Genomic DNA, 26,952 nt, shown 5'->3' with positions numbered 1-26,952 from the left:
GGCGCACCTTAGAGGAATCCTTTGAGGGATCGTCAGCCACGTGTTCGACGCTGATTTTGTTCATCACGAGGAGGGGGAGCTTGTCGATCGAAATCCCAGCCGCCGGACCGCTTCTTCTCTCCTCCGCCGGGAATCTGAATCCCCAACGGAGATTCACCACGGCGCGGTTCAGCACCGGAAAGGTCGTCTTGGCGCTCGCCTCTGTACCTCTCAATAATCCACAAATCAGCCTCGCAGCCGACGACTCCGACTGCAAAGCCCTAATTTTCTCGTCGGAGAACAGCCCGCTCTTCACTGCCGGCGACTCCACCACTTCAATCGATCCGTCGTCGTCGGATACCGCTCCGCTCGCCTTCGCCTCACAGTCTTAACGAACTCAGACGACTGAGACTTCTTGATGCAGAAATCGCCGAACTTAGGCTTGAAGTGAACGAAGAAGCTAGGGTTTGGTTCCCGATCAAATTGAACTCGGCGCTCATAGTCATCGGGCTCGAAATCGGCGATCCGAAGTGGCCAATCCCGTCTTGAACACGAGAGAGAACGGATTCAACGAATCGTTGGGGCGGTAGGCGAGCTTCAGAGAAGGGCCGGAGTCGAAGAACGTGCCGAGATTCAACGACAGTTCTTTGACTCCCCCGAAACGACGCCGGACTGGAAGGGGAGGCCGAGAATGCTGAGAGGGACTTTGCTCGCAACAGCGGCTTCTGGTCTTCACGGAACTTGATTGAAGCCTTCATCATTCCCGCTCCGAAAACCAATAATCCGATGGATTTGATTTGAAAGTGATTGGGGATTGGGTGTTTGGATTCCTGTCCGGAACAATGGGTATTTATAGTGCGAAAATTGTAGATTTTGAGTCTTGGGCGTTTGAATGAGGAAGAAGAAGAAGAAAGGCGCGGCCGTCGCTGCTGGTGAGATCGACGGAGCTTCCGCTGGTTTTACTTTTAGCTGGCTGGGGTTGAGTTTGGCATTTTCCGGTACAGAAATGCCCTTCTAAACTCGTTAAATTACGGCCATGGGTAAGTGATAATGTGGGTTGTGGTGGGGGCTATTTTCGTCAATTCAGGGAATGAGGCAGTGAGTTTTGTTAAGAGGTGGTGAAATATCAGCCGTTTAAAAGAATTTAAAATTCAAAATTTGAAGAGTGGAGGGGTCTTTTGAGTTTTCCTCCTTTTTTTTCGGGGGGTTAAATTTTTTATTTATTATTTTAACAAAACAAAACATAAACAATTGCAGCTTAGCACTGTTGTCTGTTGATTTGATTTTTATTATAACGCTTGTTTGTTTCTATCACTCCTTTTATGTTCAAGTATTGCTTTGGTTTTACAGTGGACTTCTTACCTTAATTTATGCAAAGACTAAAGAGTGCTCATGCTTATGGCGAGATCTCACAGTCTTTTTTTCTTTTTCTCGAAACAGAACAAGTAATTTTTGATATATTCAAAATAATTTTTTTTACCTGTATATGGACTTTTTTTTGCTAAGCAGGTGCTAATTAATTATTGAATAGGAAAAGTAGGTGCTAAATATATTTGTCATGATTCCTTTGTGTGGCTTCTCTTTTGTCTCACGTGTCAATCACTAAACTTGATTAGAGTTCATTTTGAGTTTTAAATGAACTCAAATTTAACTCAATCATGAGTTTATCATTTTAAATTTAGAATTAAACCAATTCAACTCAAATCTAAATTGGATATAATTGAGCATGCAATGGGTCTCCGTGGGTGCCAATACTTACATAGCCATACTAACAATTATTTTTATATATTACAAAATGTGTAAGTAACAAAATTATACAGCTCTTTTGGAAGCTAAAATGTATATAAAAAATTCATATTGTCCTACTTATTTGTACATAATTAGCAAATTGACATACCAAAAAATACCAAAAAAAAAAATAAAAAAATCCCTCCTTTGAAATAAAATGAAAGAAATTGAGGAGATCTTGTCCATAGACCCAAATCAATGCCAACTAAGTCTAGTTTTATTGGACCCAAACTCAAAAAAAAGAAAAAAAGAAAAATCCAAATAGACTATCTTAAATAACCTCAGTTCGGATTGATCCCCAAATCTACCAAAATCCATAAAAATTTTAGAAGACCATTAGTGGCATCTGGTAATGAATAACTCGCAGGAAATGATACAATAAACACAGCAATAAAATCAATTGCTACGAAAATACGCAATTTATCCTCACTTCAAAATAGTACACCAACCGATCTATCCTCCAATGATAAAAAAGAGTCATTTAAAACACAAGAGGGGGAAAGGACATTTACTTATTTTTGCTAATGACGTTACCAACAGAACAGAAGCCGCTTGATACGGATATAGTACTTGAATTGTCTCACTACTTCTAGTTGTCTTTAGGAATGTCGAGATCTGCAAATACTGGGCTATCGACTCCAACTCCCATCGCATTCAGGCCGTTGTCCACGTATACAATAGCGCCAGTGATTGCAGAAGCCAGTGGCGACGCAAGGAAGGCGGCCGTGTTTCCTACTTCCTCTGTTCCATTCATTTCTCAGGCTCAGAAGTTGAAAATAGGAGTAAGAATAATGCAATTTGCAACAAGGCACACAAAAATGACGTCTCCTTTGCATGTTATGTTGGGAAGCATTTTGTGTTTTAAAATGTTTTATAGACAAGTTCTACTAGTTGCTTCTTTGATTTTTAGCAATTCGTCATGGCCTGGCTGAGGAGGGTTTGCTCGTGCTTATTTGAAATATATGCATGCAGAAATACACATGCACATATCATGAAATTGTAGCTAAATTGCATCGCAACATGCTACTATGGATCAACCCTGAGCGTTTCCAAAGTTGCACAAAGAACCACTAATAACTTGCCTGCAGATAGTTCTTTCTGCAATGGTGCATTTGCAGATGATAGTCGATCATCATATCGATGAAGCCAATAGCTTTTGCAGCACGACTTCTTAGAGGGCCTGGCATAAAATTGTAGTATATTAGCACAACGATACAAAAAGGGGACATGCTGTCCTTCGAGATGTTAAACATGTAATCCTGTAGATCATCACACTCCATTTTCAAAAGAATTTGCAGAACCATAACAGATTGAATTTGCTGAAAGTGGAATAATACGTAAAAAGTTTGAGATGTGAAAACATTTAAATTCATGGAATCACAACAAATTAAAGCGTCAGTTGCAGCTAGGAGTTGGCCTCTGGGCAGTCAAGATGTGATTTGCTTGCATGGATTGTTCGATGAGGCTTCAGGGATGGAAGCTGACACAGAAGGGTCAACATCATAACAGTCCAGGCTAGAGAGGAATCATTATGAGCAGGCAATACCAACTACTACCTAAGAGCTTTCTTGCCTCTAGTACAAATTTTATAGCGGATATCTTCTCAAGGGACAGATTGTTACTCAGATCCTATTCATTAAGCTCGTTAAAGAAAGATCCTTGGTAAATGAAATGCCCAAATGCAGTCTTAATGAGTTTGTGCATAACTACTCGAAGCCACACACAAAAAAAGAATAAGAATAATAAAATAGCTAGCTAGCTATTACCTAACTAGTTTTACTGAATCAAAGCACTGCAAATCAGGGTAAGATTTTCACTCCAAGATTTTGTCAGAGATTGCACAGAACAGTTATTTATGCATAAATGATTTTTACGTATAACGTTATTGGCGCCTCAGAGTAATATGGTGAACCAGAATGGGATCAACCAAATCAGAACTCTTGTGTTCTTATCAGGTACATGTGCATTTCGGGGAAAGGGGGCAAAATGGCTCCGATACATCTCTATGAGGGTTTTGAAAATGGAGCAGTCTCTATATGCTCACAAACATGCAACAAATAGTGTAAACAGCCCAAAGAGGTAAGGAATGGATGCTGAACATTCTGGCATCGAAATGGAGTACCTTAGCAACAAAATGGTAGCATTCAAAATCCTCGATATTGCAATTGCTAATATGGCTAATGGTAATACCTGCAGATATAGTGTTGACTCTCACTTTGTGCCTTCTTCCAGCTTCAAAAGCCAGCACCTTCATCAGTCAGAGAAATGTAAAAATTCATCAAAAAAGTTGAAAGCTAGAGATACTAGATTTGGCTAGTACGAAAGACAAGAGAAAGAAAGGAAAGGGAAAGCCATACTCTAGTGTCACTCTCAAGCGCAGCCTTTGCCGAGCTCATGCCTCCTCCATATCTACACAAGGAAAGTTTCAATCAACAGCATTGTTCTATATGTAATTGGTCATGTGGACTAGGTTCACAAGACATGTACCCTGGTATGATCCTCTCAGAAGCAATGTAAGTAAGAGAAACTGAAGCACCGCCTGTAATTACAAATCGTAAATTAATCATAATTCAAAATGTTGGAGAAAAAGGCAAATAATCAAGTTTGAAGAGTACTGTGCCTGGATTCATTATTGGAAGGAAATGCTTGAGTAGAGAAACGTAAGAGTAACTTGAAGCAGAGAGGGCTGCAAGATATCCATTCCTTGATGTTTCCAAAAGAGGTTTGCTGACCTGTGACAGTTTGTCAGCACTTAAATACCATGTAGATAACAAAAGAACATTAGACAAAATAAAGTTTCAAGACATAGAAGGTTCAAGTAACTGGCAAATAAAGATAAAAGATAAAGTATAAAGTGCCTCTGGCTTTAAAAATCAACATCCCACCCCCCCATGTCCCTGCCTTGCGAAAAACAAGAAAGAAGATAAAAATACCATACCTCCGGTCCATTGGCAAGTGAGTGCACCAGAATGTCAATGCTGCCAAAGTCTTGCTTGACAGATTCAACAACTTCCTACATACATATTTCAACAGTGAAATCAGGAATCTCGACTGTTAGTGGTTATGCAAAACCAAATTGAAACTGAACTAATGGAGGCAATGGCTAGAGACATAACAAAACAAGGTGGAATTAGAGTATTAGGAAATCTAGAATAAATGACTGAACTGGGATGCAACTAAGGTCTAAGTGGAAGTTAGGTTCTAGTGATTCATTAGGTACTTGTTCAGACACATGTTCTTGATTCTAGGTTTTACCTGAACCTTGAATATCATAAACCCAATAGTGCACTGCTTTTATATCAGACAGCTGGTCACTTGGGATGATGGTGAACTCTGACCTATGTCAGTCTTGTTACTTCTTTTGATGCAATAAATGCTTTGACAATAGTATGAAGATGGGGAGAAATCCTACCTTAACTGTCCAATTTGAGGACCCTAAATACCGTTTGTTTGCTTTGACCTGCACCAAACAATATCAAAAAGGTGTCACATATTCACTTTTAAAGTATTCATTGCAGGAAGCACATATAAAGTGAAGCATTACATCTTCAGGAACATCCTCAGGGCTATCATAAACTGCATCCAAGGGATATACTTTTGTAATCTCCATAAGGGAACCATCTGGCAACCTGAAAGATCAAATTACTATTAATAGAACAGTTCATAGAAGAAGAAACATAACTGAAAAAACATCAGTATTCTTACATGCGAGATGCATCAAATTTCCCACGTCTAAGACTGCTCTCAAAAATGTTCAGTGCCTACAATAACAAACTTCTTAGGAGCCAAGTGCAATATTAAGTGTTATTAACTTCAACCTCATTAGCATTTAAAGCATTAGATCAATCCACATACAGGCACCCATGTTCCAACAAGGATTTCAGCACCTGCAGCAGCAAGAGATTTGGCTATTGCCCAACCATATCCATTATCATCAGCTACGCCAGCAATAAATGCCCTCTTACCTGCCAAAATTTCTTCCAAAGTTAATAAAGCCCATTCTGGTGTTGAAATGCTAACCCAAGTATGGAATGGCTAATGGATGTATAAGCAATCAATCCATGGGATGGGAGGATTTCTTCTTACTCAGTGACTTTGTATTAGAGGCAAAAGAGAAATTTCAGTATGCGTGGTAAAGGTTTTGCATAGATTTTCATATATATATATATATATATACTTGTGATGAACAGCATTAATTTTTATTAAATCTTTTACATTGATTTCAAAGATTTCCATTTTTCTCATGACACACAAACATATTTCCAATTTGGATCAAGATATTGAACAAAGACATCATACATTGTTTTAACTAAATTATGATCCTTGATAGAACCAAATAAAATAAAAAGGTTCCCATACCCCCAAGTCATTGGGAAAAGCTTAAATAAGTTGAGTATTTATATCTTTTCCCAAAAACAAGAAGAGATCAATGAAGACAATACCAAGAGTGATAGAGAATGAACCAAAAGAAATGAAAACCACCACAAGAACATAAGCAAAGATCCTAAAAACAGGTATGTGCTGAAACAAGAGCAGATAATATGAGTATGAAAAGGACAACTTGAAGGTATCTGACCTTTCAAATCAATTGGCAAGCCAGACACAGGCTCGTTGTTGCTTGCTTCAGACATTGCTTTTGTAATGACTTTTTGAAATTTTGCAGGAGTGAACTGGAAGCCTTGGAACAATTGCTGTGTTGATGAAACATGAGAAGAACTAGAAATCCTTACACAATGTGCTTTTTTAATTTCAGTTCTGAAGGCTATAGTGCCTGGCAAAGAAACTTTGCTGGATGAATAGATGCATGGCTTGTCTATTGCTAGGTGCATGGCAGGAGTTGCACTTGTGGCCATCTTCAAAAAGTTGATTCACTGACAGAGGAAGACAGAAATTAGAAATTTGCAATAGTTTCAATAGCAAATGGTTAAATGGTAGGTTAAAAGCAGAAAAAGAAAAGAAAAGAAAAGAAGGCGGCATTCCCAGTGCATGACTGTCTACATACTTGAGGAAAGAAGGGTAAAACAAAGGTAAATAAAATTGCCCCTCTCCCCTATTTGGCACTCTTGTGGAAAAGAAAAAGAAATAAAATGGAAAATAAAAATAAGAAGAATCAGGAGAAGAGGGTCTTTCTCGTTTTTCATTTGTTTTTACTCCTACTTGCAAAACAACTGTTAGCCCTCCTTCTTTAGTTCAAGACCATGCAAGGAAAAGTCATTTTCTTCATAAAACTGGAAAGTAAAACAATTACTTCCCCTAATTTTGTCTTTCCCTTCCAGTTGCAAAACGTGTAAAAGAGGATAAAGATATGGGGAAAAGGAGAAAAACAGCACCAGTCCTTTAAGGTCTATTTGTTGTACTTCCTCTTTAGAATCTTCAAAATGTTAACTAATCCACAATGATGATGATAAGAGATCTTTGTTTCATGTAATCAAGATCTCATTTCAATTGTAAAGGATGGGTTTCCAAGGGGGATGATCACAACTTTGATTGCCAACTTCACAGAATCAAAGACGGAGGCAGCAGGAGTGCACTCCCAAATAACAAAGATAAATACTTGACAATATTTTGCTGAGAAACCCTACACTGATTGATCAACCACAATTTTGAGTCACTTCTCATTTCCCTGATTAATCAATGTACTTGGCTCCAGAAAATGATTTAGGGGGAACAGGCTGATTCTATATTCACAAACCTCCACTTTAAGAGGCTCGGAAAATAAATCACACACAAATCACTCTACTGCAAACAGCCCATGAATAAAATCCCACATTAAACAATTTACTGCAAAATCAACTGGCCTAAAGATTGAAACCCCAAATACACACACGAAGTTTCATTGCACTGACAAGAACAAACACAAAAAACACATCTACACCGTAAAATTAGCAATGCTGACATGATCAATCCACTTCACTATTACCAAGAATCCAAGATCACTTATATTAATTTACTCCGATCAGTCTGAAGTGTGCCTCTAATTTCTTCGACAAACAGTACCGCTTCAACTATAATGCAACAAATCTCAAAACACCTTTTTCAGAATTTAAGAAAACAAACAAATACGCTGATCCTTATTGCATTTGCAGTTATAAACAAAATCTGAAGCCTACCTTTCTAGTGCCAGAAATCTCGAATGATTGAGAGGTGAAACTGAAATGAGGCACGGATTTGCTCGGAGCTCTGCAACTGCAAAGTTTGAGGCGAGAGGATCATATATATACATATATAAAGAGATGTATGTATTGAAGGCTTCGATGAAATCGAAGTTGGTCGCCCTTCGGTAGCTCGAAACAGTTGGGAGAGCCTTGGAAATGCCGAGAGCACAGAACGCGTGGAAATGTCAGTTTTAGCTCTGGGCTTTTGCTGGCCTTGTATTGATCCAGATTCGGCCCAGTATTCTAGCCCGCCAATGTTACGGGGCTTGGGATTGGGAAAAGGATCTGGCCCAAATATGATTTATAGTCACGCTCCCGCACGGAATCCAACCTATTTTGATAACAGTGTAAAAAAAATATTTTTCAACTTATATAGAAAATAAAAATCATCATCTCCTAGATAAAATTTTTTTGGGAAAGAATTAAAAATAAACTTTAATAGTTGTACCATGAAATTTAATTCCATAAAAAATATAGTATGTCAAACACCCAATATGTAATTCAATTCATTGGATGAGACATTTTTCATTCATTTTCTATACTATCAAACACACCCTTAATATATTTCAAACCCAAAATTATAAGTTCATATGTCGGGTAAATTCTTTGGATTTTTTTTAAGGTGTGCAAAAAAATCGTCAAACAGCGGAAAACGCCCACACCAAACCGTGCGATTTTTTGGGGGGTGCGATTCGGTATGGTTTGAGAAATTTTCAAATCGTGTGGTTTGCGGTTTGTGATTTTTTTGGTTCGGTTAAAACCAAACTGGCCAAGTAGTATATTAATAAAAAAAATTTAAAATATCTAATAATTTATAATTTTAAAAAATAAATTAAAAATATATGCTTTATTGGCCATGAATTATATTGTGGATTTTTGTGTTATTTTTATATTATGAACGTGTGGTTATGTTGTAGATTTTAAACTTTTAAATTTATATTTTTTATTATATTGTAACTTATTTTAGTTTTAAATTCAAGATACTATAAAAATTTAAAAACTATAATTTTATGTTTTAATTCAAAATTTATAAGCTAGTAGAGGAAGCATCAAATAAAACAATAAAGAAGCACCAAATCGTAGAAACTACACCAGATCACACCGCAAATGCGATGCGGTTTGTGCACACCAAATCAGACCGTGCGATCTGGTTTAATGCCAAACTGCACATATAGTTTGGCGTATTAAATCTCTCTTATATCGCTTAAATCGCATCATGCATGCCCTTAATTTGACATTTGGCTTTGTCAAAATTAATTACGATATCTTTTAATTAGTCAAGTTAACTTTTTTAAAATTTCAATCATGTAAGGGTGGTGGTATGACGAAATTTTAAAAGTTTAAGGACTGATAAAATAAATTTTAAAATTTAAACAATGTTTAAATCAAAGCGCCATATTCAATCAATTTACTCGTGTGTGTATGTATGGATAATGACGTTCGGTATATTTGCGGTGGCTGAAGCTCTAAGAAGACTATTTTAACCTTTAAATCTTATTACTTAAATTTGTTTCAGAAGGCAAGCAGAAAGTGGCATGAGCGTCACATATTCTGATTTTAAAAGGGTTAAAAGTGTCTTTTGCAGAATTTCGGCCACCGCAATCCGACACTCTCTCGTCGGACAACGTATCGTTATCCTATATTTATATTCGCTTGCTTTATAACATTTGCAGGTGGGCAACTTTAACTTCCCCTTTACCGTCTCGAGGTCGTGCTTGGCGGAGCAAAACCCTACTAGGGTGTCGATACGTACCCTTCTAGGGTTTTTTCCGCCTCTAAGCTAGCATTTTGGCAAGTTAGGTCTAAGATTTCGCTCTTTTTTTAGTCCTTCAGGTTGTTGTTAATCAATCTCCCTGGGTTTTTTTTGTCGATTTCTGAGTCGATTTGCCGTTCGGACTTCGATCTTGAGCTTTCGATTAGGCTGCCATGGATACTCGCAAGAGAACTACGACTGAAGCTAGTTTCAACGCCAATGGCGGTGCTAAGAAATTCAGGACAGGTTCATTCTCATGTTCCTCTAATCTGCACTTGTTGGTTTAGTTCGCACAGGCATATAGCATGGGTGTGTAATTGCTTATGCTTATGTATATATTTTCTGTTAATTTGCTTATTTCTGTGTTGGAGCTACTGTTAACTCCTGGTCCTTTTTACTTTCATTTGGGGTGTTTCGTTCAGGAGTCACTGTCACTGGCTAGTAGGGGTTGGGATGGGTTGAGTCTAGCGTTTTCTTGATATTTCTTTTGTTGTTTATGATTTCCTAAAATTGGATTTTTCATGTAAATGAATTGTATTCCTTTGCAACTCGCAAGCGAAGTGAAGCAACCCCTCAAGAGTTTTTATTTACACCCTAAGTGATGCGTTTCATTGAATGATTGAACGGTTTATTTCTGTCACTTTGTATTGCTATTCGTAGTTGTCTGTTACTGCCGTTTCCCGATCTTCATTTCTCGCTCAAAATGAGCTTCATGTTACTCAGGGAAAGTACTGTTGAGAGTTTCATTTGCCAAAAAGAATAATATGGCAAGAAATAAAAAACATATGAGATTATATCCATATTTGGTGTGAAAACATCCTTCTTTCCCCATCTATATGCTGTTGCGATTTTTCATTCTAATTATCAACAACAACAATTACAAGCCTTAATCTGACTAGGCTACATGAATACTAGCTCTACTATTCATTCCCCCCCCCCCCCCCCCCAAAAAAAGAAAAAAGAAAAAAAGAGTGAGAAGCGAAATCATCTTTGCGGCTTGGAAGAAGCAAAAAGTCCAAACAAAAAGCAAATCTGTCATTAGGGTTAGCATAATCCACCAGATGTCAAAATTTTGGAAAAAGAAGCTTCAGACATCTATGGCCATGAGACAACGAGGGAGTAGATAAGTTGTCTTGCCATTGCTTCTCTTACATAAGAAATCATTGATTAGGATGCTAACAGCATCATAAGACTGAGTCACTGACACATGTTGATGGTTGAACTTCTTGTGATTCATTGAGGCTAAACTCTCTTGTGGGAGGGGACAATGCACAAACTCCTACAAGTCACATGTAGATGGAGATGTAGGCCATTAAGACTGGAGATCAACTTAGTTTAATGGTGATAACACAATTGGATATTCTTTTTTTGCATGATAGAGTGGATATTTGGCCAGACACTCAAGCAAATAGTTCTTGACTGAGTTGAGGATGTTTGGCAAGGTTAAGCAAATCTCAATCCTTGGAGGAAGAGGATGTTGAGATGCAACATGCCAACCCACTGTTGGTATTTTGAGAAATATCATGAAGAATTTGATCCTTGAAGTGAGATTATGGAGATTTACATTCCATGCCATGCCATGAGGTTGGATGAGGGCTCAATTTTTAGAGGGATAGATTGGAGATTTGTGAGTTATTTTGACAGGTCAGTGTTTGGAGACTCTTATGGAGACTTGTCCTTAGAGAGATGGCACGAAAATTCGATTAGTTGAGGTGGAAGTGATTTGGTGTGCAATAATACATGTACCCCAACCATCTGATATGGTTATTGTATGCATGCACATTAGCTAATCTATGATTCTCATCACCTTGCTTGCCCTAAGGTCATTGGACTTTGCTTTCAACTAATTTCTTCAAAGATGAACAACCTTCCCTCTCTACATAGGAGATTGTAGAAAGTCTCTTGTTCAAAGATAAAGGAGATGTTCTATCTTTCTCTGTCATCTTTAACGACTTCTACTTTTCAACTAATTAAAAGCCATGAAAAATCTCTCACCTCTTAGGATGCCTTCCACGTTTCACCTAAATTGTTAAATCCCTCATCCTCTTGCTACATTGTCACAACCTAGGGTTGGGCTAGTGTTCAGGAAGGAACTTGAGAAGAATTTCGGGGAGAGAGAGATAAATGTAGGGAGAGAAGTCTGAATTCCAAATATCACTGCACAATGCCATTCTCTACATACTATAGCCTATTTATAGGCTGTCTAATCGAAAGCAGATTCTAAAAACAACACCCATGTGCTCTCAACAGAAATTAAAAATATCTCCTAACAAACAATTGTAGCTTAATTACATTATTGCCCCTCTATTGTCCTTGGGAAAGTGACAATCCCCCCTCCTTGAGAGAGTTTTTGTCCCCAAGAACTTACAGCGATTGGCTACTGTTATTCATCCAATCCCAATTTTCTCTGTCTGTGTTATCCTTTTTTCTTTCTTTCTTGTTCTTGGCTTTTCCTCTTTTCTTTTACATTCCTGTTCTCTTGCTCTTCCTCTGCTAGGACCAACACCAGAAACTGGTCTGTTCCAGATGAAATAACAGGAAGACTGTCATATTGCTTGGGGTCAAGCATATTCATAATAGCAGTGAGATATTTTCCTGCTTGAATTCTCATCATCATCTTGATGCCTGTGTTATTCAAGTTTTGCATTGAGTGGCTGGATATTCTAGAAGAACTCGGTCATATTAGGTTAAATACTTAGCAGTGGCAAATTAGGAATGAAAGTCTAATTGTATGTATTTAAGTGGGGGGTAGATAGGGTATTGTATTCCGGTTATTCCCTCTCTTGTAACTAACGCCTCTTATTATAAATAAGAGGCAATAGGCACTCTGTTGAGCCCCTGAAATCTTATCGTTCTCATTGAGTCTTGAGTGCTATACTGTTAGAGAAAAGTTTAGAGAAAGCTTTGTAATCTGTAGTGAGGGTTCTCCAGTGTATCAGTGAGGGTTGTGGGGGTGTGCGAGTGATTGATTGTATTGTTCTTCATCAAGATCATAGTGGATTGCTCTCTCTAAAGGTTGGATGTAGGACTGGTGTAAACCAGTTCGAACCAGGATAATTCTCGGTATCTTTTATGTGGTTCGATTGCTCTAACTTTGTCTCTTGTCAATTCTTTAAATTTCTGTTTATGTTGTGTTTGTTGAATTGGTGAGAGAGTGAAAGAGTGAACATATTTGTTGGTTCATTGGGTGATTTCTTGGGCTGTCAGTGCTCCCAATTATAACAGCCTAATTTAACTGAAGTCATGGACTCCTCAGCCCTCTCTAAGCCAAGAGCCAGGGAGCAGTACGCCTAGAACCTTCATCCTCTGGACCAGGCCTCTCAAGGTTCCATTCTTGAATATTAGCTTGTTCTTTAGATATTGAACTAGACACCCGGGTACTGCAATGGACTTTGTTTCCTTTGTCAATTCATCGAATAATTTTTCATTTTTCTCCTGTAACCTCCCAATAGGCACATCATGATTTATTAGCTCTTTTGGTTTATTCACAACTCCGACCAAATTCATTTCAACAAATTTCTTCCCCAGTGGAGCCTCAATAACGTCTTTGGTAGCTACGATTCCTTCTTTGCACTGTTTGCTCCAATTCAGGTCTTTCCTCAGCTGTAGTAGAAAAATTCCGAACAGACAAACTGCCTTCTGAAACTTTTCTTTTTAAGGAATCTGAATGTTCCTTGGAAAAACATTCAGTTGGAATACTAACCTGGAACTTCTTTGAAAACTGAATCAATAAGTCATCAAGCTTGTGTTTGAGGTCAACAAGTTGATAGTGTCCTTCCTGGATTTCTCTTCTTTTTGCAGTGCGTTCTTCTTGGAGTCCTTTTCTAATTGTGGTCCATTCTTCTTGATAATAACTTGCCTCCATCTGAATTTGCACCTAGCCTGACGGTCTTGCAGATTGCTTGGACTCACAGCTGATGACCGATCAGAAATTAACCGCTGAGAAGCGTCGGGAAGTAACGACTGAGTACCGTAGGAAATTAGGAGTTGAGGAGTGTCGAAAATCATTGCCAAGAATTAACCTGTAGGTATTGCTGGAGTTTGCTGGAATTAGCTGGCTCTGCTTCTCCTTCAATTCCAAGCTGCAACCTGGATCCATCTCGATTTGATACTGCTTATGAGATCGACTCTGATCAGCCTTCCTAATACCAGCTTCTCGGGAGTTTGATTGGCTCTGCAACTTCCTATGAATCGCCTATTCTCGGTTTCGCTAACTCGCCTTTATCACGTGCAGCAGCCTAGATCTAGCTGCTAGGGAACAACAACCAAAATTCACCTGGATCTGCATTGTGAGTCTGCCTAGTCGGAATTGAGAGAATCGCCTCAATCTCCACTTCCTGAATTGCATAACATTCTGTTAAACTATCCTGCCTGAGGTGCTGAAGTCCATTGCAGTTTCCGACAATCAACTGTCATGAATTTGCCTTCTCAGTCACAAATTCCTAAGAATCGTTCAGATGTTGCTTCGCTAGAAACACTATGGTATCAGTTGAGAAGTGTCATGACCCTAGGGTTTAGCTAGGGTCTAGGAAGGAATTCAGATGAGAGTTTGAAGAAGATAGAGCAAAGAAGAGGGCAAGAAAGAACAGAACAAAATTGAGGGAGGGAGAGAATAGTCGTGGGAGATTATTAAGAGAGGGAATTGAGATTCAAATCATTCATTAAGCTGTCTTCCTCTAACTACTCAAGCCTATTTATAGGCTTACAATTGAAGATGCTAACAACAACAGAAAATGCAACTAATAAGGAAAACACATGACATGTATTACTAATATATCCTTGAGATTGTGACAATCCCCACCCCCTTCAAACAATTCTTGTCCCCAAGAATCGATTGCTGCTGACCCTATTATTCAGTCAATTCCAGCCTTAATAATATGGTTTCTTTTTCGCCTTTTCTTGTTCTTATCTCTTACTTTTCTTTTCTTATGTCTTTCAATGTCTTTTCCTCCGAAAACAGCAGTACCATGATTTGCTGCAGCACAGCCATCCACCCAGTCCTTGTTGCTCTCAAAATTAATTCCATTTGACCTGTCATGCCTTTCGCCATAATCTCTCTAACTGTAGAAAGTAAGTCAAATTGCTTTGTAGGCCGAAATTTGGTTCGCTGCTGCTGCTTTTCAATCAAATTGAGGACTATCAAAGCTGCGAAAGTCTCGTTTCCTTCCACAAAGAATTTCCCCACCATCTTCCCAATATCTTCTTTCTCTTTAGTAGAGGTATCCTCCATTGGGGTATCTTTAACTTCTCGATTGCTGGTGTACACTAAAAACTCACTTCCAACAGATTTTTCTGTCAATGGAATCTTGATAGCTTCTTCAACAACCATCATTACTTCCTTGGCAGCCTGAATTGCTTGATCCAATTTAGGTTTTTCCTCATTCTTTGTAGCTACCGTCCTTATCCTTAGGTCTTTATCAACCTCATACTCCTCCTGAGCTGCATGAACTCCAACTTCCCCTTCCATAGCTACTACATCTGCTCCTTGCACTACTCGATGAGCAGCCTTAGGAACTCCGATGACAACATTAGTTTTGGGCCTTTCTCCAAACCGAGTACACAAGGCATTTACAAACTGTGGCCAGCTCCATTCTACCCTTCCCCAGCTCCAATTTTGGAACCAAGTGTCTGCAACACCATCCAAATAAGCTGCAACCATTTTCACTTTCTCCCCTTACACTACTTGGTGTTGGTAGAACATTCGTTCGCACCGTCGGATCCACCACCGAGGTCTTTCTCTTTCAAATGGGGGAATGTCCAATTGTGACTCTGGAATGGTGGAGTGATTACTGCCAACCCCTTGGTCCCAATTATCCTCCTCTGCCTCAGCTTTGTCCTCCGCTTCCCTTGGATTCTGTGACTTTTGTCTATTCATTGGCATAGTTAGAATGGGTGTCGATGAAGCCCTAGGAGTGAATTTCCTTGGAAGGCGAACATTAGGTTGCCTAGCTAACATGCTCAAGGTGTTCAACTGCTGGCTGATCTGTTGGCGGAACCCAGCAATTTCCTCCAAGAGCCCACTACAGGCTAAATCCAGATTGTTCGCATACTCCGATTGGCTCCGACTGATCTCTTTTTGAGCTTGCCAACACCCCATCTCTAAGCTCTCCAAACGGTCATCCACCTGCCCTTGGTTCTGGCGTTTCCTGCTTTTAATAGCATCCCATCAGAATTCCATCTAGTTCATCTCGTGTTGCCTTCAATTTTGCCTTAGTTAAGATGCAATAGCTAAGAATCGTCGCCTTCTTAATCTCAACTTCTGGACCTGTTTTCGATCCAATAACCCGCTGCACCACTCTAATTTGCCTTCCTTGAATCTAAATTCTGCACCTTAAGTTCGCCTAAACTCACTGCACATACAACGATTAGACTTGGAATCGCACAATTGAAATCATCGGTCTACTTCACCTTCCAAAATCGCAACAATCACATATTGATCAACTCTGCTTCAATTCACCTCGGGCCTGCATCCCTTTTTACCCAATCACCGACCAAAAGCTCCACCTGCTATTTCCATACCTGGATCAACTCCATATTTGCCTCTGAAAACCGCCTAATCCAGCGGTTCAAGATTCACCGAGATCTAAGTCGTCTTCCTCAAAATCAAAATCAGCAGCCCTGAGTTTGCCTTAATCAATTGTACATGACCTCCTATATTCGCAATTAGCGATGATCAGCGTGCTCAAGGATGTGCTTCCAACACTCGCCTTACTTCTCGCTATCTACTCACGAATGTAGTCAATAATCGCAATGGATGAACACCCTTTGGCCTGCTCGCGATCGCTACAGATTCAACGATAGTCCCCAACCGCTTCTCCTTCTCTAGAACCGAGGTCACCTTCATCGCCTTGGCCACATGCACGCCTTCCTTGATCGAACAATACTTCTTGGATTTCGCAAGTCAGAAGCCCAGGCCTATTCCACCTTCTATGTTGGTTGATTCTGCTGCAACCCATAAAATGTGCCGAAATCAAGTCAAAATTGTCTAGAACTCACCTCTTGCCCAATTTCCAACTCTGAGTTGAGAATTACAATTGAAATCGAGCAATTGAGAATAGACGCTTGCATAATTAACTTCTAAACTGTTTTCGATCGCGCCTTCCTTCCCACCTTGGTCACATGTAGTGACCTAGACCGGTTCCGAGAGTCGCTCGCCTTGCGTTGCTTGCAATTCTGACCCTCATTGATCTGCCAAGGACCATCGGATCTGAATTCGCCTCTGCTCCACTGCAAATGCCAACATTCTGGTTTTATGAACTTAATCGCCGCTTGCAGAAGTCACACTAGACAGAATCGCTCAACTACGAAGCCACCGATTCTGGAAATTGCTTGGTCGGATACGATTTTGCTTTGCCTACAATTCGTCACTTGAACTGCCTCACTAAGTTGCACTCGCTGATGATCGGCTATCACTCACGATTCACTTCAAATTGCGCCACCCTAAACTGCCCTTAGATTATCTTGGAATCACTGTCGAAACTCACCTAGTCGCTTTGTCTTCAATTCTAAGCTCGACGTGCTTTGCTTTGATTAATTTTCTAGTCACCAGAATCGCATCCAAGGCTGTTGGAAATTAATCTGCCACTAAGCGTCGGAAATCACGGCTTCAAATTCCCAACCTACCGCCTCGATCAATTCTGCAATCTATCGTTTGAATTTGTTGCCAGATCGCCTTGGTCAATTGTTACGACTTCTGACTCACAGCCGGGAATCGTCGGCTCTAATACTAAATGTCATGACCCCAGGGTTTAGCTAGGGTCTAGGAAGGAATTCGGATGAGAGTTTGAAGAAAATGGAGCAGAGAAGAGGGCAAGGAAGAACATAATTGAGGGAGGGAGAGAATAGTCGTGGGAGAGTATTAAGAGAGAGAATTGAGATTCAAATCATTCATTAAGCTGCCTTCCTCTAACTACTCAAGCTTATTTATAGGCTTACAATTGAAGATGCTAACAACAACAGAAAATGCAACTAATAAGGAAAATACATGACATGTATTACTAATATATCATTGGGATTCCTTGGGGTTGTGACAAAGCTAAGGCAGAGGAGGATAATTGGGACCAAGGGGTTGGCAATAATCACTCCACCATTCCAGAGTCACAATTAGACATTCCCCTGTTTGAAAAAGAAAGACCTCAGTGGTGGATCCGACGGTGCGAACGGATGTTCTACCAACACCAAGTAGTGGAAGGAGAGAAAGTGAAAATGGTTGTAGCTTATTTGGATGGTGTTGCAAACACTTGGTTCCAAAATTGGAGCCGGGGAAGGGTAGAATGGAGCTGGCCACAGTTTGTAAACGCCTTGTGTACTCGGTTTGGAGAAAGGCCCAAAACTAATGTTGTCATAAGAGTTCCTAAGGCTGCTCATCAAGTAGTGTAGGGAGCGGATGTAGTAGCCATGGAAGGGGAAGTTGGAGTTCATGCAGCTCAGGAGGAGTATGAGGCTGATAAAGACCTAAAGATAAGGACGGTAGCTGCAAAGAATGAGGAAAAACCTGAATTGGATCAGGCAATTCAGGCTGCCAAGGAAGTAATGATGGTTGTTGAAGAAGCTATCAAGGTTCCATTGACAGAAAAATCTGCTGGAAGTGGGTTTTTAGTGTACACCAGCAATCGAGAAGTTAAAGATACCCCAATGGAGGATACCTCTACTAAAGAGAAAGAAGATATTGGGAAGATGGTGGGGAAATTCTTTGTGGAAGGAAACGAGACTTTCGCTGCTTTGATAGTCCTCAATTCGATTGGAAAGCAGCAGCATCGAACCAAATTTCGACTTGCAAAGCAGTTTGACTTACTCTCTGCAGTTAGAGAGATTATGGCGGAAGGCGTGACAGGTCAAATGGAATTAATTTTGAGAGCAACAAGGAATGGGTGGATGGCTGGAACAGGTGCTGCAGCAAATCATGGTATTGCTGTTTTCGGAGGAAAAGACACTGAAAGACATAAGAAAAGAAAAGTAAGAAATAAGAACAAGAAAAGGCGAAGAAGAAACCATATTATTAATGTTGGAATTGGCTGAATAATAAGGTCAGTAGCAGTCAATTCTTAGGGACAAGAATTGTTTGAAGGGGTGGGGATTGTCACAACCCCAAGGAATCCCAATGATATATTAGTAATACATGTCATGTGTTTTCCTTATTAGTTGCATTTTCTGTTGTTGTTAGCATCTTCAATTGTAAGCCTATAAATAGGCTTGATGTCATGACCCTAGGGTTTAGCTAGGGTCTAGGAAGGAATTCGGATGAGAGTTTGAAGAAGAAAGGGCAGAGAAGAGGGCAACGAAGAACATAACAGAATTGAGGGAGGGAGGGAATAGCCGTGAGAGAGTACTAAGAGAGGGAATTGAGATTCAAATCATTCATTAAGCTGCCTTCCCCTAACTACTCAAGCCTATTTATATTTTATAGGCTTACAATTGAAGATGCTAACAACAACAAAAAATGCAACTAATAAGAAAAACACATGACATGTATTACTAATATATCATTGGGATTCCTTGGAGTTGTGACAAGAAGCAACCAGAATCACAGCCAAATCCTAAAATTGATCGCCTCAGTTAAATTCGCTTGCAATCAGCTTTCGAGGATGGCCTCGCCTTGATACCAAATGTCACAACATAGGGTTGAGCTAGGGATTAGAAATGAAATTGAGAAGAAGTCGGGGGGGGGGGGGGGGGGGGGGGGGGAATTGAAGGGAGAGACTGAGCAGAAACAGAGAGAATAGAGGAAAAACAGGGGAGATAGATAGAGAGACATGTAGGGAGAGAATTTGAATTCCAAATATCATTTCACAATGCCATTCTCTACATACTATAGCCTATTTATAGGCTGTTTAACTGAAAGCAGATTCTAGAAACAACACCCATGTGCTCTCTAACAGAAATTAAAAATTATCTTCTAACAAACAGTTCTAGCTCAATTACATTATTGCCCCTCTATTGCGAATGTGACAAATAATCTTAAGTCATAGTGGAGATGGGCCAAGACTGGTCCTTGCCTCCCAATAGAATAAAGGAGTAGCAGACGATGTTCTAGGCGGGCAAGATTGAGAGTTGAGACATCATGAAAGTGATTTCCCCATAGGATGAAAGGATCCTATCAATATGAGATGAGGAATCTTCCTCCAATGTAAACCTATTGAAAGGGCCCACCCTTATGGGAGTTCCATTAGCTCATGGGACTTGATAAAATCAGAGAAACTTCTTATGTAATAGCTAATATTGGCAACCTGGCCAAGTGCAAATAAAAACAAGATCACCCTCTGGCCGCCAGTGGCTACCCCTTGAATCCCTGACCCCAGACAACTTCACCCAAAAGAAGATCCCATCCCTGTTTCTTCACAATCATACACCCAGGGAAAGCTGATCAATGTCATCAAGGATGTTTTTAAATGTAGTTGCTATCCACATATATCCCCTCTTATGTTTTGAGAATAGGATCTCATTATGATGTTGTTCCCTATTTCTTTCATTTATCTAGAGCTTGGGTATCCCAATTGGATTGAATGGGATGACAGATTATAATTTCTGATTGAGAGATGGACCAAGGGCCTTTTTAAGGATTCTAGAATCCCAAAGGACCGAAATATCTCATGCAGAACCATCTCTGTCTAGAGAAACCTAACCCTCTAAAGGCCAAATACTCTTTAACAATGTCTATAAAGTTGATCTCCTACTTAATTTCTTGAAGGCATATCGACTCACCTTTCCATCTTTTAAGACAATGTTCGAAAATTCGGCCTAGGCGGTTGCCTAGGTGTTGGGAGGCCACTGGTTGCGACGATTAAGGGCTGCTCGACACCCCTAGGTGTCGTCCCGATTAATCGGGCTGCCATGGCAGTGCCTAGGCGGCCCCTAACCGCCTGGGTCACGTGCGGCCTGGGCCGACCTATTTCCCCCTTCCCTTTCTCTCTTTCCCCTTTCCCTTTCTCTCTCTGGTTGTTCATCGTGGGACGGGTCTCTATCTCTCGCCGCTGATGTCGTCTCTTGGTCGTTCGCCATTGCCATCGATCTCATCTATTGGCCGTTCTCTCTCGTCGCCGCCAATCTCATCTATTGGTTGTCATCTCTCGTCGCTGATCTCGTCTTCCTTCAGTATGTATCCATCTTCCTCCGCCTCTGGTAAAAAAGTAAAAAACATTGCTCCTCGGTCCTTGTTGCTTGCTGCAGCAGCAAGCTTGCATTGCTGCTCCTTGCTGCATGCTGCAGCTGCTCGCTGCTTGCTGCAGTAAGTAGCAGCAAGTTTGCTGTTCTATAACTAACATTTTTTCTAGTCGCCGCCTAGGCGCCTTAGGCGCTAGGCCCCAGCCGCCCGACTAGCGCCTAGCACATTTTTTAACACTGTTTTAAGATGCAAATTTAACAAGTTTCTTTTAATCATGTTGTTATGGCTTCTCAAATCCCATGAAAGAAGTCGTAATTTAGTAGGAATAATAATTCAGTTGCCTGTTCCCATCATGGTTCACATCAGTCTAGTTCTTACTTCTCTCCTTTATAGCCTCAGTTGTAGCAGTCTTACAGTTAGAAAAAGACTTCTTAGCCTTACTGCTCCAATCAATCTTTTTGAAGGGCAACATGGGCTTTGGCCTGAGCCCCAAACCCAGATATTGAAAACCCCAGAAACCAGCTAAGCTTTTACATACTCTTCAGCCATTCTGAGATTCCCTCTGTATCAGATCCTTTTGACTCAACAAACTACTGGAGTCACTTAATCTTTGCCTCCAAGGGGCCTGGGCGAACAGTGGCTGGAAACATTATGCACTGAAAAATGTTTTCTAATAAAAAGCATTTTTGCAATGCTATAAATGGAATTCAGTCCACCTTCTGTCTTGTCTGGCAATGATAAAAGTCATTTTACATGATATTTTTTCTCCAAATTTTATCCTTTTGTCTCTACATACATCAATTGTATGATTGCCATTTGCTAATTCATTTGTAAGGACTGAGATGCCATGAATCTGGTTGTCCTACCTTATATTGGTTTTGTGGGAAATGGGCACCTGAGACTTTCTTTTATTTCAACATATGAACTGAACTTGAATGAAGATGTAATATAATCTATGCTGGGTCAGTTGAGCATTGTTGGGAGAAAAAAAAAACTTTTTAAGTTTATCATTTATTTACACAATCATCTCATATAAGTTGTTTGAATTATACTGTCTTCTGTAGCTTAAGATGTGGTGATTCAAATTTCCTTTCTTTCTTAATTAAACTGTTACTGTTGATAAGAAATCATAATGTCTATTGGCTACTGAGAGTATATAGATGAAGACTTCAAGAAATTCTAACTGGGAAAAAGTAATTAATGTTTTGTAACAGAAATGGACTCATCAACTGGTTTAGGAAGCAAATTGAAGCCGTGCACCAAGTTTTTCAGGTTCAAATCTTCACCTGTCAAATATTGAATCATAACCTGTATGTTGTCCTTTGTTGGTGTTATAATTATTTCTTCGGTAAGAATCTTATGATTATGTGTTCCACAGTTTTTAGAAATGTTTGGTGCAGCCTTCTAGCAAAATGTAGCACTATAGAATGATCAAACTTCCTTGAGCTAAACTCATATTCAGCTCGCAAGTTTGTTAAGAATGGGCTAAATAGCTAAACGAAGCTTCAGTATGGTTTGAATGTCATTAATTTGCTAAAATTGACTTGAACTTGGCTTGGCTAAATTTATTAGACTGGCTTGTTTACCATTGTAATTGTAGTACTATATATCAGTGTAAAAAATATGCTCTACATTTAGCTGTTATGGTTCTTTCTAGTTTAAGGATTCCTTGTCTTTGTGCAAACAAAGATTTGCAATAGGACAAAAATTAGGAATCATAATTAGACTAGAACATAAAATCAAACATTCTTAATCTTTGTTAAATTTGGAATTCAAATTAAAAGTAGCAGCAAAGCTTAAAATTCCAAAAAACTATGGTTCTCTAGAACTAGAATTATAAAGTTATGAATTATAAGAATTTTTTTAGTTATTTAGAAATTTAAGTTTTATTCTTGTTATAAATTGGGAGCACTGACAGCCTTTAATCATCTCAAGAAACCGATCACACATCCCTCACAATCACCAGCCAACACACAACAACACTAACGGTCAATAAAAAAACAAAAGTCAAAGCATAAACGGAACAAGAAATGAAACATTCAAACCACATGAGGAGACAAAATTCTATCCTGGTTCATGCCATGTGAATGGCACTACATCCAGCTTTAAAACTACCACTAAGTAGCCTTCTTTATTGATGGATAACAACTTGTCTTTCCCTCTTTCTCTCTCCCACGATACAAGCCTTCCCAAGAATGAACAAGACTATTCTAACTCACAGCTTTCTCACTCTCTAGGCTCTCATGAAAACATAAAGAGTATATGCAATTTTCTCTCCCTCAGCCCCCTGCCCTATTTATAGAACATAGGGTGATATTTTCTAGGGCTGGTTATGACATTTCCGGATTTGCCCTCCACTAATAACTATATTACAATAGAGTCACCCGCCTATCAACTAACCCATAACCGCATACAAAACACTGCATATTAACCTATCCCTAACTCAAGACAATCTTCAACAATTCTTATTTCAACTTAATTTCCATGTTCAGTAACGATAAGGAGTGACATTTTTGTTTTTTGGTTTAATTAAGATTCCCAGTTTGTAGATTTTTTGATGCTATGTTTGGAATGTATGAATTTGAAATGTCGAATTCATTTCTAAATGTATTCTATTAGAATTCATTTGCAAATGAATCTCATGTTTGATATAACACAACTGAAAATATGGAATTAATTGAATTTTACAAACTTGTGTTTGGAATTAGTCTAGAATTTAAGTTCATTTTCTCTTACTTCCTAAAATACCCTTATTATAACAAGTGAGAAAGATGGGGAAAAATTGAAAAAAATTGTAGAAATTCAATTCTAGGAATTGGATTCCATGGAATTCAACTATACTAACCCAAATTCCACCAAAATAGGTGGAATTTGGAAATGAATTCTACAACTTAAGTATAAAATTTGTTTGCGGACTAAAATACCTCCTTCTCTGCCACCCATCTCTGATGTCATTGCCATCACTGACTCTCACCTCTTCAGCACCACTGCCCAAATTGCAAACCAAGCCCTTTTAGGTATAATTTTATTATAGCCTTTTATTTTATTTATATGTAGTTTTATTTTATTGAATATAATATATTTAGTTAATTCCTAATTCCAGGCTTAATTTTGAAATTTAATATATATGTATACATTACATAATACAAAAATATGTATATATGTTTTTTCTTTTCATAGCAGTTTTTTCACTTTAACGAGATTATTATATTAAGTGTATTTTAGAAAATAAGAGTAAATGACACTTCAATTATGGATTCATTCCAAACATAATTTTGCAGAATTTAATTGAATTCCATATTTTAAGTTGTGTCATTTCAAACATAAAAATTCATTTACAAATGATTTCTATACAGAATTTGTTACAAATGAATTCCAAATTTTGAAATTCACTTATTCCAAACAGAGCGTAAGTTTGTGGGATTCATTACAAATTCCACCTATTTTGGTGGAAGTTGGTTTTGTTATGTTTCAATTACATGGAATTGAATTTCTAGAGCAGAAATGCATTTTTTTTTTCAAATGAAAATTTGGAATTGAAATAAATGCCACAAAATTTTGTAGAATTCATTCTTTCCAAACAGGGTGTGAATTTATAAATAACTATCAAGTGCTGGGAATTTTCAGATTTAGATGTTTATTTCTCTCTCATCTTCTTATTTCTTTTTCTCTTCCCTTTGTCTCTATTTTTTGTTTTTCTCTGATTTCTTCTTTTTCTTCTGCTTGTCCTCTTCTCCTCTCTTTCTCATGATCTCATCTTCTTCTTCCTTGGTTGTGATTTCTTCTATTGCTTTATTTCCTTCTGTTGTTTGTGTTCTTCTCTACATCATAGTAAGACTACTATACTTTCAAATGGCTAAACTTATAGAATCATGTCCACAATGCATGCATTTGATCTTGCTAGTTTTAGGATTTAAATGATACTTGTCATCGACTTATTTACATTAACAAATTATCACATTTGTTGGGAATTTGTCCACATTTATGAAGCATGGATTTGGACATATGATCTGAACAAAACACGACACCAATGCACAACTGAAGTAGTTTTCAGAAAGTTGGGATATGGCATGGCACAGACATGTGAATAAATAAGTAAATTATCATTAAGGATACATAAAAAATGTAAATATTTTTCAATAAATAAGTAGATATATTAAGGATATTACAGCATATATGCAGCCATATAAGAAAGAAGTAGAAATGAGATTATATGTATTCTATTTCTATAATAAGGTTATGTTGGCATTTGTTGAAGATAAGATAAGCAAGATGTGGTGAAACTGGTTTGAACATGTGACAATGGCCAATAAATGTATGTGTCAAGGGGAATATTTTGAGACCAGTTAGAGAATATCTATTAGATGTTTTAATGATTGTTTCCTGGTTCATATTAGAATTGTCAGGTTGGTGTTTGTATCTGACACAAGATGGCATCTTATTAGACTTGGTTGTGCTTCATTTGTCTGAATTGGTGGTGGTTATCTGTGCTCTGCATTTAAAAATTCTTGTTATGAAGAATTTATTTTGTCCATGGGGTTGTAAAGATCTTGTTAATTGTAATCTTTTCTTGATCACTTACAAATTGCAGTACTGCTGGCTGCCCTTTTGGAGAGAATTGCCACTTCCTTCATTATGTTCCTGGCGGATATAATGTGGTTGCACAGATGATGAACTTGGGGCCAGCTCCTGTATCAAGGAATGTGACTCCGGCGGCTTCTGTTCCTAATGGTTCTTCTGCACCAGCAGTTAAAACCAAAATGTGCAACAAATATAACACTGCTGAGGGCTGCAAATTTGGTGACAAATGCCATTTTGCGCATGGTGAGTGGGAACTTGGCAAGCCTGTTGCCCCATCTCATGAAGATCCTCGAGTTATGGGAGGTGTTCCAAGCTGGTATCCTAGCCGGATGGAGCCAGCTCCTGTTGCTGGCTTTGGTGCCTCGGCCACTGCCAAAATCAGCGTGGATGCTTCTCTTGCTGGAGCTATCATTGGGAAGGGTGGTGTGAACTCGAAGCAGATTTGTCGCCAAACAGGGGTTAAGTTATCCATTCGAGAGCATGAGATGGATACTAACTTGAGGAACATTGAGCTGGAGGGGACATTTGATCAGATCAAGGAAGCTAGTGCCTTGGTGAGAGAGCTGATTGTGAGCCTTGGTTCAGTTGCTGGACCTGGAACAGCAGCAGCATCTGTTGGACACTCAGCACCTGCTCGAGGCAACTTCAAGACCAAGCTTTGTGAGAATTTTGCAAAAGGTTCGTGCACGTTTGGGGACAGATGCCACTTTGCGCATGGAGCTGCTGAGCTGAGGAAATCTGGACTATGACATGCATGACCGCCTTCTTCTTCTTCTTCTTCTTCTTCTATATATGGTGGCCTAGCCAGGCAGCAGCACAGCCATTGTGCGATTGCGCCCCCCCCCCCCCCCCCCCCCCCCTTCCTCTGGGAGCTCAGTTTTGAGCTCTTGCTGCTGTTTGAAATTGTGCTATTTAAGGGGACTTGACAATTTATATTTGCTGTTTCCAATATCAGTGTTTTGGACAGATTATACTATGGAGTATTTTCTAGTGTCATTTTGCTTGCTGGGATATTGCCATTTTTTTTTTTTTTTGTGTGTCAAAAACTAATGAAATGAGGTAAGTTAGCTGGGGAATGTTTTTAAAACAGCTTTAAGCCTCCCCGGTCCCTGGTATGTTATGTTGCACGGAAACACCTCATATGTGATGTTTCCCTATTTTCGAAATGTTTTGGAAATGTTTTTAATTTCTGTTTCGCACCCTATTTATGTATATTTTTTTAGAAAAACGTCTGTTTTCACATTTTCGTTTCTTATCAAAAACGTTTCCCGCATACATTTCTGTACAACATAATCGGCATGTAGTCGAGTCCTCGGCCTACAAAGGTTTCTGCTTTTTTATGGTTCCCCAAAACATCCGACTCCAAAAGGACCAAATCATTACATAATTCTTTTTGCCTTGCCATTTAGAGGCATGCATATATGTTTTTTGAGTTTACTTGTAAATAATAATAATAATAATAATCTAAATTTACGGATATTACCAATATGTAAATTTTAGGCAACTTTTTTATCAGTCTAGTCTAGATTAACATATTTAAGAAGATAAATTTATCCTAAATTAGGGGTTTAATTCTTAGCGCATTTTTCTTTTTT

The 26,952-nt window shown here is 38.9% G+C and overlaps 3 protein-coding genes across 3 annotated transcripts in view; 1 reads left to right on the top strand and 2 right to left on the bottom strand.

Moving 5' to 3' along the window:
- Positions 1 to 968, bottom strand: part of LOC127790414 (uncharacterized) — a 4,208-nt gene extending 3,240 nt beyond the window's left edge. The window contains 6 exon segments of the mRNA XM_052319932.1: positions 8 to 360; positions 363 to 449; positions 452 to 517; positions 520 to 630; positions 633 to 689; positions 692 to 968. Of these exon segments, the coding sequence (XP_052175892.1) occupies positions 8 to 360; positions 363 to 449; positions 452 to 517; positions 520 to 630; positions 633 to 689; positions 692 to 740 (723 nt within the window). The 5' untranslated portion in view covers positions 741 to 968.
- A 1,168-nt stretch (positions 969 to 2,136) lies between these two features.
- LOC127790413 (enoyl-[acyl-carrier-protein] reductase [NADH] 1, chloroplastic-like) lies at positions 2,137 to 8,101 on the bottom strand. The gene is given in 14 exon segments (XM_052319931.1): positions 2,137 to 2,508; positions 2,850 to 2,888; positions 2,891 to 2,947; positions 3,958 to 4,015; positions 4,125 to 4,176; positions 4,255 to 4,306; positions 4,388 to 4,499; positions 4,706 to 4,780; positions 5,180 to 5,227; positions 5,312 to 5,396; positions 5,473 to 5,528; positions 5,623 to 5,732; positions 6,344 to 6,638; positions 7,878 to 8,101. Coding segments are annotated over 13 exon segments (1,173 nt in total). The 5' UTR covers positions 6,621 to 6,638; positions 7,878 to 8,101; the 3' UTR covers positions 2,137 to 2,356.
- A 1,510-nt stretch (positions 8,102 to 9,611) lies between these two features.
- On the top strand, positions 9,612 to 26,368 carry LOC127790254 (zinc finger CCCH domain-containing protein 14-like). Its single transcript, XM_052319608.1, has 3 exons — positions 9,612 to 9,921; positions 21,991 to 22,048; positions 25,368 to 26,368. Exons 1-3 carry the CDS (start codon positions 9,849 to 9,851, stop codon positions 26,104 to 26,106), a joined length of 870 nt encoding a protein of 289 aa, XP_052175568.1. The 5' UTR covers positions 9,612 to 9,848; the 3' UTR covers positions 26,107 to 26,368.
- Positions 26,369 to 26,952: the final 584 nt, after the last annotated feature.

This window comes from Diospyros lotus, chromosome 14 (genome assembly GCF_014633365.1).
Source record: "Diospyros lotus cultivar Yz01 chromosome 14, ASM1463336v1, whole genome shotgun sequence".
Lineage (NCBI taxonomy): Eukaryota > Viridiplantae > Streptophyta > Magnoliopsida > Ericales > Ebenaceae > Diospyros > Diospyros lotus.
Note: the sequence above shows the minus strand (reverse complement) of the source record. Positions and strands in the feature narration are given on the sequence as shown.

Coding starts and splice junctions, on each gene's coding strand:
- LOC127790254 (XM_052319608.1), top strand. CDS start 9,849: ATGGATACTCGCAAGAGAACTACGACTGAAGCTAGTTTCAACGCCAAT. Junction 9,922..21,990: donor TGCTAAGAAATTCAGGACAG/GTTCATTCTCAT, acceptor GTTTTGTAACAG/AAATGGACTCATCAACTGGT. Junction 22,049..25,367: donor CCGTGCACCAAGTTTTTCAG/GTTCAAATCTTC, acceptor TACAAATTGCAG/TACTGCTGGCTGCCCTTTTG.